Source organism: Macaca mulatta, chromosome 3 (genome assembly GCF_049350105.2).
Source record: "Macaca mulatta isolate MMU2019108-1 chromosome 3, T2T-MMU8v2.0, whole genome shotgun sequence".
Taxonomy (NCBI): Eukaryota; Metazoa; Chordata; class Mammalia; order Primates; family Cercopithecidae; genus Macaca; species Macaca mulatta.
Window position 1 is genome coordinate 111,686,677 of NC_133408.1, and position 15,793 is coordinate 111,702,469.

General features: G+C 36.2%; 1 protein-coding gene across 1 annotated transcript in view; it reads right to left on the reverse strand.

Annotated features, from left to right (window-relative positions):
- Positions 1-1,288: 1,288 nt before the first annotated feature.
- The window catches only part of LRRC72 (leucine rich repeat containing 72), a 53,096-nt gene continuing 38,591 nt past the window's right edge, over positions 1,289-15,793 (reverse strand). Inside the window, exons 6-9 of the mRNA XM_028845991.2 lie at positions 10,985-11,074; positions 9,844-9,996; positions 2,761-2,788; positions 1,289-1,530 (exon numbers count right to left, since the gene is read on the reverse strand). Coding sequence (XP_028701824.1) covers positions 1,365-1,530; positions 2,761-2,788; positions 9,844-9,996; positions 10,985-11,074 — 437 coding nt within the window. The 3' untranslated portion in view covers positions 1,289-1,364. The remainder of the gene's footprint in view (positions 1,531-2,760; positions 2,789-9,843; positions 9,997-10,984; positions 11,075-15,793) is intronic.

Genomic DNA, 15,793 nt, shown 5'->3' on the forward strand with positions numbered 1-15,793 from the left:
AATATGGTTTGTCTACTCATAACTGTTATACCTGTGCAACTGTCATTAGTATAACTGAGTGCTTATACTTGCAAAAATGTATGTGATTATTGCCTATTTTATTGTATTTAGTAGCCTATAAAATGTTCTGTAGATATAATGTTTCTCAAACAAATCTGTTTTAAAAAATGTAAACAAATGTCTTTTAATTTTTTTAAATTATTTTTTCTAGAATTACATTTTTGGGACTATGTCTTTTGTCTTTTGGATTATGGCCCAAGCCCAAGCAAGAGAATGCTTCAAATCTTTCTATCACCTAATCTTGGAAGTCAAAAACAACCACTTTTGTCATGATACCAGCAACTCACCTACGTGAATGGGCAAATCTTTGCGTTTTTTTTTATTCTAGCTGCAACCTTCTTCCAGGGACCATATCTGAATTTTTAGACTCTGGCTGTGCACAGAATGATAAGTGCCCACAGGTGAATGAAGGCTGTAGATTCTCAATGTCAATTCATTATTCCTTCTAGGCTTTCATCTCTTGCCTGTTTTGATTCCAGTCCACTTCTACAGTGTGTCTGTGTTTCCCAAGCACCATCAGCTAGAGGGAGATGTCACTCTGCCCTTTGTAAGCTTTTTATCTAGCTCCTTAGGGAAAACTGTAATGAATTTGAGTTATGTTCAATGTCCACTTTTGTCACTCAGTACTAGGCAACTGCTAAAAGCATTTGGATTTTTTTTTCCCTAAGGAGCAAGTTTCTGGCTATACCAAACCCAGGTCGTTAGCCAGAACTGGCAAATATCTCCAGAGAGGAGAGTCAAAAATAGTACACTAGATAAGTTACTTGTGTTATATAGTCTTACAATGAAATACTATACAGCAGTAAGAATGATAGAATCATTACTTCTAGCAACAACATGGATGAAGCTTACAACGTCAAGTGAAAAAACCCAGACACAAAATATTCATCTTCTATGATTCCATTTATATGCCTTTCGAAATCAGACATGGTTAATTTATTGTCTAGAAATCAGGACAGTGATTACTTTGGAAGGGTGAGTAGTGACTGGTACAGGAAGGAGGGAGCTTTCAGAGTCCTAATAGTGTTCTATTTCTTGATCTAGCATGCCAGTTACATAAACATGTTCAATTTTTAAAAATTCATTGATTTGGACACTTAAGAATTTTATACATTTCTGTATACATTTATACTTAAACAATTTTACATTAAAAAACCTAAAATGTAAGAATTATTTTTCATTATTGGTGTTTCTGTTTACATTTAAATATCTCAAATAATATCATAGTAGTATGTAATATGCTAAGTCACGGGGAAGTTTAATATACAACTGAAAACCACTACGATTTCTAGAAATACCAGGGCTCATCTCAGTGTAACTGTGAGCATTTGAGCCGGTTCTGTGCCTTCCTCTTCGAGGTATCTTTCCTCTCGTGTTGGAACTGTGTTCCAGTTCATAGAGGTCAAAGTCATCACTGATCTCTTCATGGACCTCACAAAAACAGCATCTTCTGGGTCATTGAACACAGTTCTGCAAAAAAAGCAATTATGTCAGAAAAAAAGCAATCAAAAATGAAAATTTGACCAAAATCAAATTTTTATTCAAATGCATTAATGCCATGTTTTTCTGTGTTATTTGTGTTATTAGTTGTGTACCACTAACAAATAATTTGCAGGCTCCACTGACAAATGACTTTCAGGCTAAGTGACACTATTTATATTGTATATATTGTTTACTTTATAAATGAAGTATCTGAACATATTTGGGGATCAGTTAGTAGAGTTAAGGTCTCACATACTCATACAGTCATGTTTTAAAACCATGTTAAATGAGATGATTAAAATATTTATAGATATATGCATATTATTATCTTAAGTTCACTGTATTCCTAAGTTTTTTCTACATTATGCCATATTTTATAAATGTATGTGGAGATAATTTTCCATACTGTATCAAAAAAAAAAAAAAAACATCTTAAGTGAAAAAATAAAAAGGAATGATGACTCTAAATTCATCAGTATTCATGAATTTGAAAAGTCTTCTATGGACTTTTAGTGAGGTGCTTGCTTTTGGAAATGTAAATTCTAGTGAATATAAAATATAAGTCTACATGATAACTGCTATGACCGAACATATTTAGAGAATAGCTAAACAAGGAATGTACAGCCCCACTTTCAGAATAGCTAATAGTTAAGGTTTAGTTTTTATTATTTTATTTTTTGAAACAGTCTCACTCTGTCACCCAGGCTGGAGTGCAGTGGCGTGATCTAGGCTCACTGCAACTTCTGCCTCCTGGGTTCAAGCGATTCTTCTGCCTCAGTCTCCCGTAGCTGGGATTATAGGCGCCCGTCACCACGCCCGGCCAATATTTTGTATTTTTAGTAGAGGCAGGTTTTCACCATGTTGGCCAGGCTGGTCTCGAACTCCTGAACTGAGGTGATCTGCCCATCTCATCCTCCCAAAGTGCACAGATTACAGGCATGAGCCACTGCGCCTGGCCGAGGTTTATTTTTCTAAGCATCAAATTATCTTTTTACTTATTTGGGATTTTGATAGTAATATTAAAAGCCCAAGTATGTCAGATATGAATACAGAGCTTGAACTCATTCATCACAGAAAGACCTACCAATTTTTCTCATCTATTGAAGAGTGAGTCATTTTTTAACTCATTAAAATCTATTTTAGGAAATGGAGATGATTTAAAGGGACAACACAATTATGAAATAATCTGATAATAAATGTATAGATAAAATTACTTACTTGTCTACATTATTTGCAAATCCAAAATCTAAAAAAAATACATTTTAAAGTTAGTATTTTAAAATATTTATCCAGCATTTGAAAACAACGGAACGATGCTATAAAGGAAAAGTATAAAACAGGGCTTTCTGTTTTCAAGTTATCCTTTACACAAATAGTTCAATCTGTCAAAAATCCCTTTTTATCTAACTCCAAAGCAAAACTTTCTCTTAGATAAACTGGGTTTTGCCTTAGGTTTTGAGGCAATTTTTTTAGTACAATATAAATTTCAAAACCCTGAGAATGGAAAGCTTAGTCAATTTATAATGTACCAATGGAATCTAAGTGGAAATTTTTGTAATTAATATACTGAGGCTGATATAAGATACTGAAACCTATCCCTTTTCTTCTGAAAGGCACATGCGTCTATAAATGGACTAACAGTCCAAATGAGGAGAAATAGTTAGGAACATTTCAACTATTTGGATTCTTGGCATTAACTGTAAAGAAACAGAATAAACAAATACTAGATCACAAGAATCTAGATCTTCCTAGCTTTGAAGCTCCAAGACTAGTCCTCAAAACCTGGATTTCTTATGGTGTCTTCCAGAGATGGTCACTGCTTTGTTGATTTCCCTCCAGAAAGCCTAGTGCCCGTCCAGAGATGGATTTTACCAGCACCTGTTGTGCCAGTAAAGCCCACAGTATCAGCTCTTGCCACTCCACAAGCAGCAGCGACCACACAGCCTCTCTGCCTTAGAATTCATAGCATTGTTCTCTTCATAAGTGGCTGACAAAAGTCTCTTGTGCATTTTGGATCATCCTAGGCTATCTTTTCCTACATTTTCCTCCCAGCTTTATTGAGGTATAATTGACAAATAAAAACTGCATATATTTAAGGTGTACAACTTGATGTTTTAATATACGTATTCATTGTGAATAATCAACACAATCTAAATAACATATTCATCAGCCAGACCTCTGCCGTTTTTTGTGTGTATTGGTGAGAACACTTAAGATCTACCCTCTTAGTAAATTTCAAGTATACAATACAGCTAACTATCGTCACATTACGTAAGATCTTCAGAATTTATTCATTTGTGTAATATAATTTAAACTTTGTACATTTTAAATAACATCTCCCCATCTCCCCTTCCCCACAGCGCCTGGCAACCACCATTTTACTCTCTGCTTCTATGAGTTTGACTATTATAATTCCATATATAAGTGAGATCATGCAGTATTTGTTCTGTGTCTGTCTTATTTCATTTGGTATAATGCTCTCCAGTGTCATCCATATTGTCAAAAAATGACAGGACTCCCCTGTTCTCTTCTACATTTTTAATTACAAAAAGCACATACTTTACTTATAATGAGTATAAACAATAAAGAAAATAGTGAGCAAAAAGGGAAATTTCCCTTTAACCTTTCCACTTCCTCTTACTACTATTAAGTATCACTATTAAAAATTTTGTGTGTATGTTTCCAGCCTGTATGTCACATATGTACTCACATGTCTACATGTACATATACATAGAGATTTGTTTGTTGACAAAATTCCAGTTTTGTTATTACTCATAGTATACTGCTTTTCCAATGAGTATGGTTTTTGTTTTTTGTTTTCGTTTGAGACGGAGTCTCTCTCTGTTGCCCAGACTGGAGTGCAGTGGCACGATCTCGGCTCACTGCAACCTCTGCCTCACTGCAACCTCTGCCTCCTGGGTTCAAGTGATTCTCCTGCCTCAGCCTCCTGAGTAGCTGGGATTACAGGCGCCTACTACCACGCCCGGCTAATTTTTGTATTTTTAAGAGAGACGGGGTTTCACCATGTTGGCCAGGCTGGTCTCAAACTTCAGGTGATCTGCCCACCTTGTCAAGGTGTTTTTAATACCCCCAAATATATTATGGATTGATTCTATAATGGAATAGTTTGTATTATACAAATGTGCCATAGTCTATTTAACATTCTCCTATGAATGACTATTTAAATTGTTTCTACTACTTTTGCTATTATAAAAAATATTGCAACATGCAGACTTATACCCATATATTTTTTCTTTGTCCATATGTGCAAGCACTTCTGTAAGGGAGAGATCAAATTTAGTTGCTGTGTCAAATGGTTTGCACATTTTGTATGTTGGTGGATACTGCCATATGGTCATCCAAGAGAGTTGAACGAGTTTACATTCCCATCAATAACATGAATTGTGCTCTTTCTCCCTCATCTTTAACAACCCTTTAAAACTTCTGCCTACTTGTTGGATGAAAGTAGTATCTCATTGTTTTGATTTCCACTTATTTGATCATTAGTGAAGGTGATCATTATTTACATTTCTTTCTTTGTACATATGTCTTGTCCATGTCATTTATTTTGTTTTCTACTGGAATTTTTAAATTGACTTGGAGATGTCCTTTAGAAATTATGGGTGTTAACTTTTGCCTATTATATATGTTATAAAGACTTCCTCCAATCTTGCATTTTAATTTTCTTCCTATATGATGCTTTTTATTTTTAATTATTGTGGATACATGCTAGTTGTACATATTTATGGGATACATATAATTGTTTTTCATTTTTATGTAGTTAAATCTGTCAACATTTCTCTTTGATGGCCTCTGAGTTTTGTGTGAGGTTTTGATTGGCCTTCACTTTGGGATTATGAAAGTATTTTCTTCCAGTACTTTTTTATTTCCTTTACATTTAGATATTCAATCCCTCTGGAATCTATCTTTGTATATGGTGTCTCCCTTAGAAAGTAGTTCTAGTTTATCTCTTTGGCCCAGGGCTACTTTCTGGCACAATTCTAGAGGGGGCCTCAGTAAATGTTTGCTGTGCTAAGAGTGTCCATTGAAGTTATGCAACATGGAAGCTCTGTTGACTGCTGATTTTTGCTTTCACAAATTTTTCTGAGTCTACACAGCTCCCTCAATTGCTCAGCCCTATGCCAAACAATCTCTAGATCTCACATTGACCTCTAATACCTACCTGAACCTTCATGCATAGGTAGGGGTTGGCATTTACTCTTCTGGGTGTGCCTGGTATGTCATAGCTACCCAAAGTCAGAAACGTCTTCAAGACTTGATTTCCTGAGCCATTGATCTCCCAGCTCATAACTTTGAATTATCTGTTTTCTCTGGATTCTGTCCTGCCTTGTCTGTACTGATGCACTTTTTGGTGAATTGCTGTTTGTTAAATAGTCTGCCTGGTCTTCCTTTTTGGACTTACCCTTCCCTTTTCCTGAGTAGTACATGCCTCAGCTGCCAGGCCCAGGCTCTGTGACACTATACCCCAGCTTGGGCTCAGCACCTGGAGCTCTGTCTTCAGCAAACATGGTGGAAATCTGGCAGCCTCACTTTTGGACCACTAATGGACATTTTGAAAGCTTGTTGGTGTTTTATTTTAAATTCCCCTTAATGTCTTTCCACATCTAGATATATTGGTGAAAAATCTGCAAATGAGTTTCCTTAATGCCAGGTAGAAGCCCAAAGTGTTTTGGTTCTGAGAATACCGGCTATCTTGCAATAAAACCCAGAGACAGTAATGAAAATTTGTACAACCCTTTTAACCATACTTATTTGATAAGGACTGATAGATGGGATTTGAAGAAAACTTAAAATTGATCTTGCTTCTCAAGATATTAGAAATATAATTGGTTTCTTTCTCAACTTTAGATTAAGGATAATAAAATCAAAATGTGGCTTTATGATTGCTTCATAAACATTTTTAAGTGTAATTTCTTTTCAATAAAATAATTCATATTTCTCTTAGAATTACCCTAATAATTTTTTAGAAAGTCACAATAAGGTAAGATTTATAACAAAACAAATACAGAAGCTACAAAATGATATGATAAATTTTAAAAATTTACATAGTGTGTTTTACTATAAATGTTTGCTTAATTAAGGTATGCTAAAATAAGCCATACTCTGGGCTAAAAATACTTTTTAGTTGTTATGATATAGTGACCTTTTGCAGAAAATGAGTAGATTTATAATAATTGTCCTGTCAATTATTAGAGGCTTTAGTCAACATATCTGTTAATTAAGAAGAAAAAGTTTCAAATGCAATAAAATACTCTCCTTATCTTTTCTGCTCCTGATTTTGTTTTTGGAGGTTCAATATGAAAAGGAGCCAAGAGAATTTAAAAAACGATTCTAGTTCTTTCAGCAGTCTGGTTAAACAAAAGAAATGTAGAGCCCTAAAGGTGGCGATCACACCGATAATAATTATAGCACTGAAAAATAGATTGTGGGGGCTGACCTTGCATTGTTTGTTATTGTGTGCATTAACTGTTTTTAAGAGGGGAGATTTGCTATCTAAAGACTACTTTCCTTCCACAGCATGGTCTACTCCGATAACAGACATCAGTCAAATACATGTAAGATTTAGATTGGTTCAATCTGGATGGACAAGACAACTCAAAGCAGGGTGAGTGCTGCTATTCCAGGTCAGAAGGTAGAGTTAAACATTTTCCGACTGGCAATTGGTTGAAAGAGTTATTATCAATAGAAATGAATGGGTTACGAAAAGGGGTTGTGAAGACCAAGGCTTTAACATCCAGATGAAGCTTCCAGGTAGCAGGCTTCGGAGAGAATAGACTGTACATATTTCTCTTTTTCCCCTTCCTTCCTTCCTTCCTTCCTTCCTTCCTTCCTTCCTTCCTTCCTTCCTTCCTTCCTTCCTTCCTTCCTTCCTTCCTTCCTTCCTTCCCTCCCTCCCTCCCTCCCTCCCTCCCTCCTTTTCTTTCTTTTTCTGAGACAGAGTCTTGCTCTGCCACCCAGGCTAAAGTGCAGTGATGCAATCTTAGCTCACTGCAACCTCCAACTCCCAGGTCCAAGCGATTCTCCTGCTTCAGCCTTCCAAGTAGCTGGGATTACAGGAGCCTGCCACCATGTCTGGCTAAGTTTGTATTTTTAGTAGAGATGGGGTTTAACCATGTTGGCCAGGTTGGTCTCAAACTCCTGACCTCAAATAATCCACTTGCCTCAGCCTCCCAAAGTACTGGGATTACAAGTGTGAGCCACCATGCCTGGTGAGTTAGACAACTGTAAATATATACACACATTTTAGTATACTTTCAGTTTTGGGAAACATGTGCAGAACATGCAGGTTTGTTACATAGGTATACATGTGCCATGGTGGTTTGCTACACCCATCAACCTGTCCGTTAAATTAGGTATTTCTCCTAATGCTATCCCTCCCCTGGACCCCCAGCCCCCAGCAGGCCCCAGTGTGTGATGTTCCTCTCCCTGTGTCCATGTGTTCTCATTGTTCAACTCCCACTTATGAGTGAGAACATGCGGTGTTTGGTTTTCTGTTCTTGGGTTAGTTTGCTCAGAATGATGGTTTCCAGCTTCATCCATGTCCCTGCAAAGGATATGAACTCATCCCTTTTTATGGCTGCATAGTATTCCATGGTGTATATGTGCCACATTTTCTTTATCCAGTTTATCATTGATGGGTATTTGGGTTGGTTCCAAGTCTCTGCTATTGTAAATAGTGCTGCAATAAATATACGTGTGCAGGTGTCTTTATAGTAGCATGATTTAATCCTTTGGGTATATACCCAGTAATGGGATTGCTGGGTCAAATGGTATTTCTGGTTCTAGATCCTTGAGGAATGCCACATTGTCTTCCACAATGGTTGAACTAATTTACACTCCCACCAACAGTGTAAAAGCGTTCCTATTTCTCCACATCCTCTCCAGTATCTGTTGTTTCCTGACTTTTTAATGATCTACATTCTAACTGGTGTGAGATGGTATCTTATTATGGTTTTGATTTAAAAACTTCTGATCACTGTTTTCTGACTTCCACGATTGTAGCTGGGGAGTTTGTGGTGAATCTCTATGTTATTCTTTTGTAGGTCATCTGGGTTTTCTCTCCGACTGCTTTAAGATGGTTTTGCCCTTGGTGAAGACTTTTGTTGTTGTTGTTGTTGTTGTTGTTGTTATGTGTCTTTTTTGTGTTTGGATTCATTTTGTCTGGTGCATCTATGAATTCTTTGCTAATTCTGGTAATTGTCTGGGCGGTCTAAGAATTTATTTAACAGTTTGGGAAATTTTCCAGCCATTATCACTTTAAACATTACCTTCTGCTAATTTCTATCTATAATTTGTTTTTCAGGAACTATTACTAAGCTTATATTGGACCTTCTCTTTCTAATGTCTCTCCTTTTCTCAATATCTAATTCATATCTTCTATCGCTTTCTTTCTCCATGTAGCATTCTGGGTAATTTCTTCCAAACTATTTTTCAATTCAATTTCCCCTTTATTTCTAAATACTTGATTTGGTTTTTTAAAACATGCATGTTGTCTCATTGGCAAAGTGTCATAAAGACAAGGATTTTACCTTTGCACCTTTTCTCATCCACCCTCTCTTCCTTCCTGGAATGGAGATGTAAGGCTTGGTGGTATACCAACCACCTTGTAATCATAAAGCACACTAAGAGTAGCAGAACAAAAGACAGATATATCCTCAAACACTGATGACATCATAGAACTTTAACCCTAGATACCGTACTTTTGTATTCTTTGCTGTCTGAAAAAACTAAACCCCTATTTTTTTCCATTTCTGTTACAAATATGAAATTAAATTCCTACTAAGGAAACATCCTGAAAATATTCAAGTTATACTTGCATATAATGACCCTGTGAATATAATCAAAATATTACCAGTGCTTATTTCTGGATGGCAGAATTGCAGATGATCTTTATTTCTTCTTCGTATTTTTTCTATATTATCAAAAATTATATAGCCTTAATTGGTAAAATCATCCATGTCAGTGGTAATAAAAATAACGATAGCTCATTTATTGAGCCCTTTATACTGTGTTAGATACTGGGATAGAGGCTTCAATGTATTATCTCATTATTATCACAGCACCCCATTTGATTTCACATGCATGAATGAGGATGAAAATTGCATACCTACTTTAACTGGACTAAAAGTATTATAAAGTTAGCAAATATATTAGAAATTATTCCATTATTTAGATACTTAAGTTTATTGTAAATTGTAGTTGCTATTATTACAATCAAATTACCCAAAAGTTTGAGAAGTTTTAATTTCATTAAATTTTTTTTTTTTTTTTGCAAAATACCTGAAGGTACTCTCTGGGCTGGTTTTTGCTTAAATGGTGATTTAGGACCCCAGGAAGCATCTACTTTTCCTCTGAATGCTATTGATTGAATGATATGAGCCTTTTTATGGTTAAAAATGGTAATCATTGATCTTCTTTCTTTTTCTGTAACTTCTGATAAATGCAAAAAGTAATGTTATTGCATAGCATTATAAATAGGCAGAGTGATTCAAAATAGAACTGAATACTTTCAAGAATGTATTTATCTAAACTATGCTATATGTGAACATCCTGTCAAAATTGTTTTGTAAAGGAGCTATCACAGTTATTTCCATAATCTTACAAGCACTCAATATACACCCCACACATCACAAGACAGAGCTTAATCCTTCAGTCTAATGCATCCCGAACACCCTTTAACACATCACCAAGGATGATTAAAATTTTAGCATGAAACATCCTTTCATTTCCTCAAGGCTATTAGAAAGGAGAGGTATAACCGTAAGTTTCTGATGTATCCTATAGAAAGTGGTTACTCAGTAATAAATTATTAAGAATGTTCAAACCTGTAGAGACAGAAAGGTAAGTAGATAGATAATATAGCATTTGGAAGCAAAATAGGCCTCAAAAAATGTTAAGCGTAATATGCTGAGGTTGATTGTGTGTGTGTGCATGTGGCATATAGAAATCTGACATGCTATCTTGAAGGTGCATTCATAAAGAAGTCATCATTCATTGTATGTTTCAATATATACATATTTACAGAATTTTAAAAAGCATGACTTTTAGAACTTAAATAGGCCTTATGAGATTTATTCCAATTCCCTCACTTTTGAGATAAGAAACTAAGGTGCCGGGAGGTAAACGATTTGGCATCCAACATGTTAATGTCAAAACCAGAACCAGAAGGACCACTTTCCTCATGCTCAGTTAGAGGGCCTTTCTAATCAAGTAGTAAAGAGACGTGAATTTCTAAATCAGGGCACATTTTAGAGAGCAAATCTTTCAAAAATAAGTAATTGAAAAACTTTCATTTACAAAAACAATTATTCAAAGGGATATTTTTTACAAAAACGTATTTTCAAAGGCAGTCTTCATTTATAACCACTGAGCTATAAGACTACTTCTCAAATATTTCTTTGCAAGAAGGAAGGGTCCTTACGATTTCGGTCAAGCAGCTCCACTCCTGGAAGGTGGTAGATGATATATAAACGATACAGGTTATATTGGCACAAAGGATTTTGGTATAGACCTGCAAATGAAGAATCCAAAACAAAATGTCAGATTTCAAAATCCGTTTCACGTATCACTTATAAAATATGAAAAATTAAGAGATTCTATAAAACATAAGAACTTATAGAGCTCTTCTTCATATCCAGCAATAGACCCATGAAACCTTTACTTAGAGCAGCAGTTAATTTTTCTATCTGTTCAATTCATTCATTCAACAAATTTTAACCAAGTGCTTACTATCTACTAGGAACTGTGCTAAGGGCTATGATCATATCATTGACCCAAATCTGCCACAAATGAAGGAAATTTTTAACATGTCCATAAATAAATTAGTAAATGAAGAACTAGATATCAGCTCTATTGGAGTTTTGAGGTTACTTTTTATTAAAATATCACTTGGTAGTCTTCTTTTGGTCTCCAAGTTCACAAGGGTGCATGCGTGAAGATAGGCAGAGACACAACATCCTGCTCTAATAGAATTTATTTCCTCCACACCATTGCTCATAGTTCAGAATGTGTCGATAGTAGTTTCAGATCTCAGCAGGACCAAAGCTGAGCAGATGTGGCTCTTGCATTTTGTCTGTCTCTGGCCAGGCACGTGCATTTCTGAGATCCTGGTGTGCAGGTGCTAGGATGTGCGATAAACCGCACTTCCTAATGAAGTGGTTGGAAGAATGAGGCACATGGATGCAGAAGCAGCCCTGGCACTTCTCACATCATATCCCTTGGGAATCAGCACATAGGTGTTCTTAAACATCTTCAACTAGAAGTTGTGAGGGCTTTATTTTTTAAAAAATGATATTTTCCCTATTCATCCTAGATGATAATAAACTTTTTTTTTCAGCACAATGTGAAATAAAACTTTAAAGATTTTCAGTTGGGCATTTTTTTTTTTTTTGACAGAGTCTTGCTCTTGTTGCCAGGCTGGAGTGCAATGGCATGATCTTGGCTCACTGCAACCTCTGCCTCCCGAGTTCAAGCGATTCTCCTGCCTCAGCCTCCTGAGTAGCTGGTATTGCAGGCACCTGCCACCACACCTAGCTAATTTTTGTATTTTTAGTAGAGACGGGGTTTTTCCATGTTGGCAAGGCTGGTCTCAAACTCCTGACCTCGTGATCCGCCTGCCTTGGCCTCCCAAAATGCTGGGAATACAGGCATGAGCCACCGTGCCTGGCTGGGCATCTTTAGTTATTCGGATTCTGCCTACCTACGTGCAATTTCTAGGAAATACTTCTGAAAATACAACTAATGAGGAGAACCACTAGATGGCAGTAAGAGAAAGAGCTCCAGCTACTGCACAACTACTTCGCTCAAAATGAAGCTCACTTAATGTACATGTGAAATTTAAGAATACTGTTGTAGACTATTCATAAATACAAAGAGGTTTGATAAAGGCCTGAAAATAGGAAGCATTAGAACCTCTGAAAAAAACTGATTAATATTTATAAAGAGCAGTTTGTAACATAAAGAAGATTGGGGTGGGTGTATGCTTAAAAGATAACAAACTAGATAAAAACTTTAAAAAGGTCAATCATCTGGAAGTTTTCTCTGTAGTAATAAAACATTCTGATATTTGTTGTATAAACACAACTTTTTCTGGCTAATAAAAGCATTATATATAGCTATTCCCTGTGGAAAACACGAGCTTTAGAGGGACATAAAGCAGGCAATGGAAGACACCTGGTGCATAATAAACAAAAGTTACAGGAATGAGGAAAGGCATACAGGAAAATGTAGAGCCAGGAGCCACAGAAAAATTTAAAAGAAAGGAAATATGTATGTAATGGAGAAAATGAGAAGACAAAACAATTTTTTTTTCAAGATTTCTTAAGTGACAGAAAATGATCTGAATTTTATTCTTAAAAGAGAAGCATTTTAAAGTGGTAACAAATAATTATAACTGAAGGACAGGGAATAGAACAGATGTATATTAAACCACTAATAAGGACAGATTTTAAAAGAGCCATCGGGATCATGAATTGTAGTTCGAGCCAGAGAAAGTAAAGAAAAGGACCCTCTTCAGCAAAGCATAATTGTTTTTCATGAGAACTCAGAAGGAAGAAAAAGTCACAGATGCTTTAGCACAGAAGTCTGCTTTGTGGTTACTGTCTTGGGGAATCACATCTGACACCTCATAACCCTGTTACACATTATAGCATCTGGAAGTAGAGTCTGCCTTTACATATGACGTTAATGGAAAATGTACCAACATCTTTCAATGACATTTTCTCTAGGTGCACCCTTCGTCTTCTCTTTTCCCTCTGAGGACATTACTATCCATTTCATTTCATTCCTTGGCTTTTTCTGCTAAGCCTTGGTTAAGTAACTTCTATGTGGAAATTCAAAAACTAGCTTCAGCTAAATAAAACACAAAACTTGGATTTACTACTGTTACATTACTTATTAACAACATATCGATACTAAAAACTCTATGGACTTGTGGTTGACCATTCATCTCATCATAAAGTCAAAACTGAATGACACAAAATCAGAAATCTGAACTGTTAGCCCAGCCTCTGCTTAAATTAACTTAAAAAAATTGAATTAAATAACTTGAAAGGCATTTCATCATTATTATTCACTGTTTCCTAGCTCTTAAATTTTAGAAGGAAGCAATCTTATTTTTAACTCTCTTTTTTCCTTCTATACTATGAAACATTTAACATTTTGGATTTATGAGTTTTGGATTGATGCTACTAAAATCAACATAAATTAAATGTCTAAGATGTGAAATCGGTTTCCTGTGTCTGAATGTTCTGAAAGCCTTCTATGATGTACAGGCACATTCTTTTAGAAACTATGAAGAGAAATTGCTTACACTTTCACTTTCAATAGGTTAATACTATTTAATCCACCTTCCCTCTAGGCTACTTACAGTGTACACCTCAGTGGCGCCAGCACTGTCTTGCTTATCTTAATTTGGGATTCTGAGTCTAAGCAATTTACATTTACCCAATGATATATCAAAATGTCTCTACTACCTTACCACACAAGCTTGACTTACATGAGTCACGTGTATGAAGCCACTTATTATCAAGACAGAAGGCGAAAAAAAAGATATCTAAATAATTGGCTCCAGTTAGTTTTTTGTAAACTTTTAAAGCAGTATTTAAAATCGTTATTTAAATGAACCCCAATGTTTTTAAGGCTGCCTTCGAAGAAAGTTGATGTAATTAATAAGAGACCAACATCCCAATTTTAATATATGAGAAAAAGAAAATGACATGGAGAAGTTAAAAGCCTATTATAGAGAGCAGCCTGTGGAAGGAAGTTCAGCTGTCAATAATCAGATACCAGGATTGTGAGGCTCTGGGTCAAGCTTACTTAGTAAGGTCAGCATCTCCATTGTTAATCATCATCTTGTTTTAACTAAAAATCTGGTGGCCACCACACACCATGTGCTAATATGGAAATCACCCCTGATTGTAAAAGGCAAACTAGGATAAAGCAGAGGATCGAGAGAGGAGGGATCAGAACATTATCTTTTTCAGGACAAACAGTAGTGAAAAACACTATTGGTTCTTTTTCTTTGCTGAATCGTTTTGTCTTTTGGGAGGGGTGGTCCCACCTGGAAGGGTATTATAGGAAAAGAGGCTCAAAGGAAGGGACCCTGGAGATCCTAGTCCCACCCCATCTCCCAGCATCCCTCTGCACCGCTGTCTTTTTGCAATCGGCAGTGGATTGGGGCCACTGCTAAAGACAAAGGCAGACAATGTTTAAAAGCAATACCTGTGGAAACATGGAGACCCTCTCTCGAAAGGAGGAGCTCCCTGTTCCCAATGCTGATTCCTGGAAGCTCCAGTAGGAAGCAGGTCTTAACAATTATGGCATGCAGGAGTCTTAAGCATAACTTTCCAACAGTGGAGCTTAATAAAACAGAAAATTAGAAAGAAATGAGAAAACTGAAGGTTTAGAACAGGAGACTGGCTTAAGCATTTTGATGCTGTGGCTTTTTGTGGTGGTGGTTTTTTTTTCCCTCAGTACTGGAAAGGAGGCAGGAGTTAATGAAAGCCATCAGCCACAAAGTGGGTCTTTAACACATGTGGATTCTGATTTAGAAAGAATTTGGCTGTATGAATGTCTTCTTTTGAGAAATGTCTGTTCATATCCTTTGCCCACTTTTTGATGGGGTTGTTTGTTTTTTTCTTGTAAATTTGTTTGAGTTCTTTGTAGGTTCTGGATATTAGCCCTTTGTCAGATGAGTAGATTGCAAAAATTTTCTCCCATTCTGTAGGTTGCCTGTTCACTCTGATGGTATGAAAAAATGCTCATCATCACTGGCCATCAGAGAAATGCAAATCAAAACCACAATGAGATACCATCTCACACCAGTTAGAATGGCGATCATTAAAAAGTCAGGAAACAACAGGTGCTGGAGAGGATGTGGAGAAATAGGAACACTTTTACACTGTTGGTGGGATTGTAAACTAGTTCAACCATTATGGAAAACAGTATGGCGATTCCTCAAGGATCTAGAACTAGATGTACCATATGACCCAGCCATCCCATTACTGGGTATATACCCAAAGGATTATAAATTATGCTGCTATAAAGACACATGCACACGTATGTTTATTGCGGCACTATTCACAATAGCAAAGACTTGGAATCAACCCAAATGTCCATCAGTGACAGATTGGATTAAGAAAATGTGGCACATATACACCATGGAATACTATGCAGCCATCAAAAAGGATGAGTTTGCGTCCTTTGTAGGGACATGGATGCAGCTGGAAAC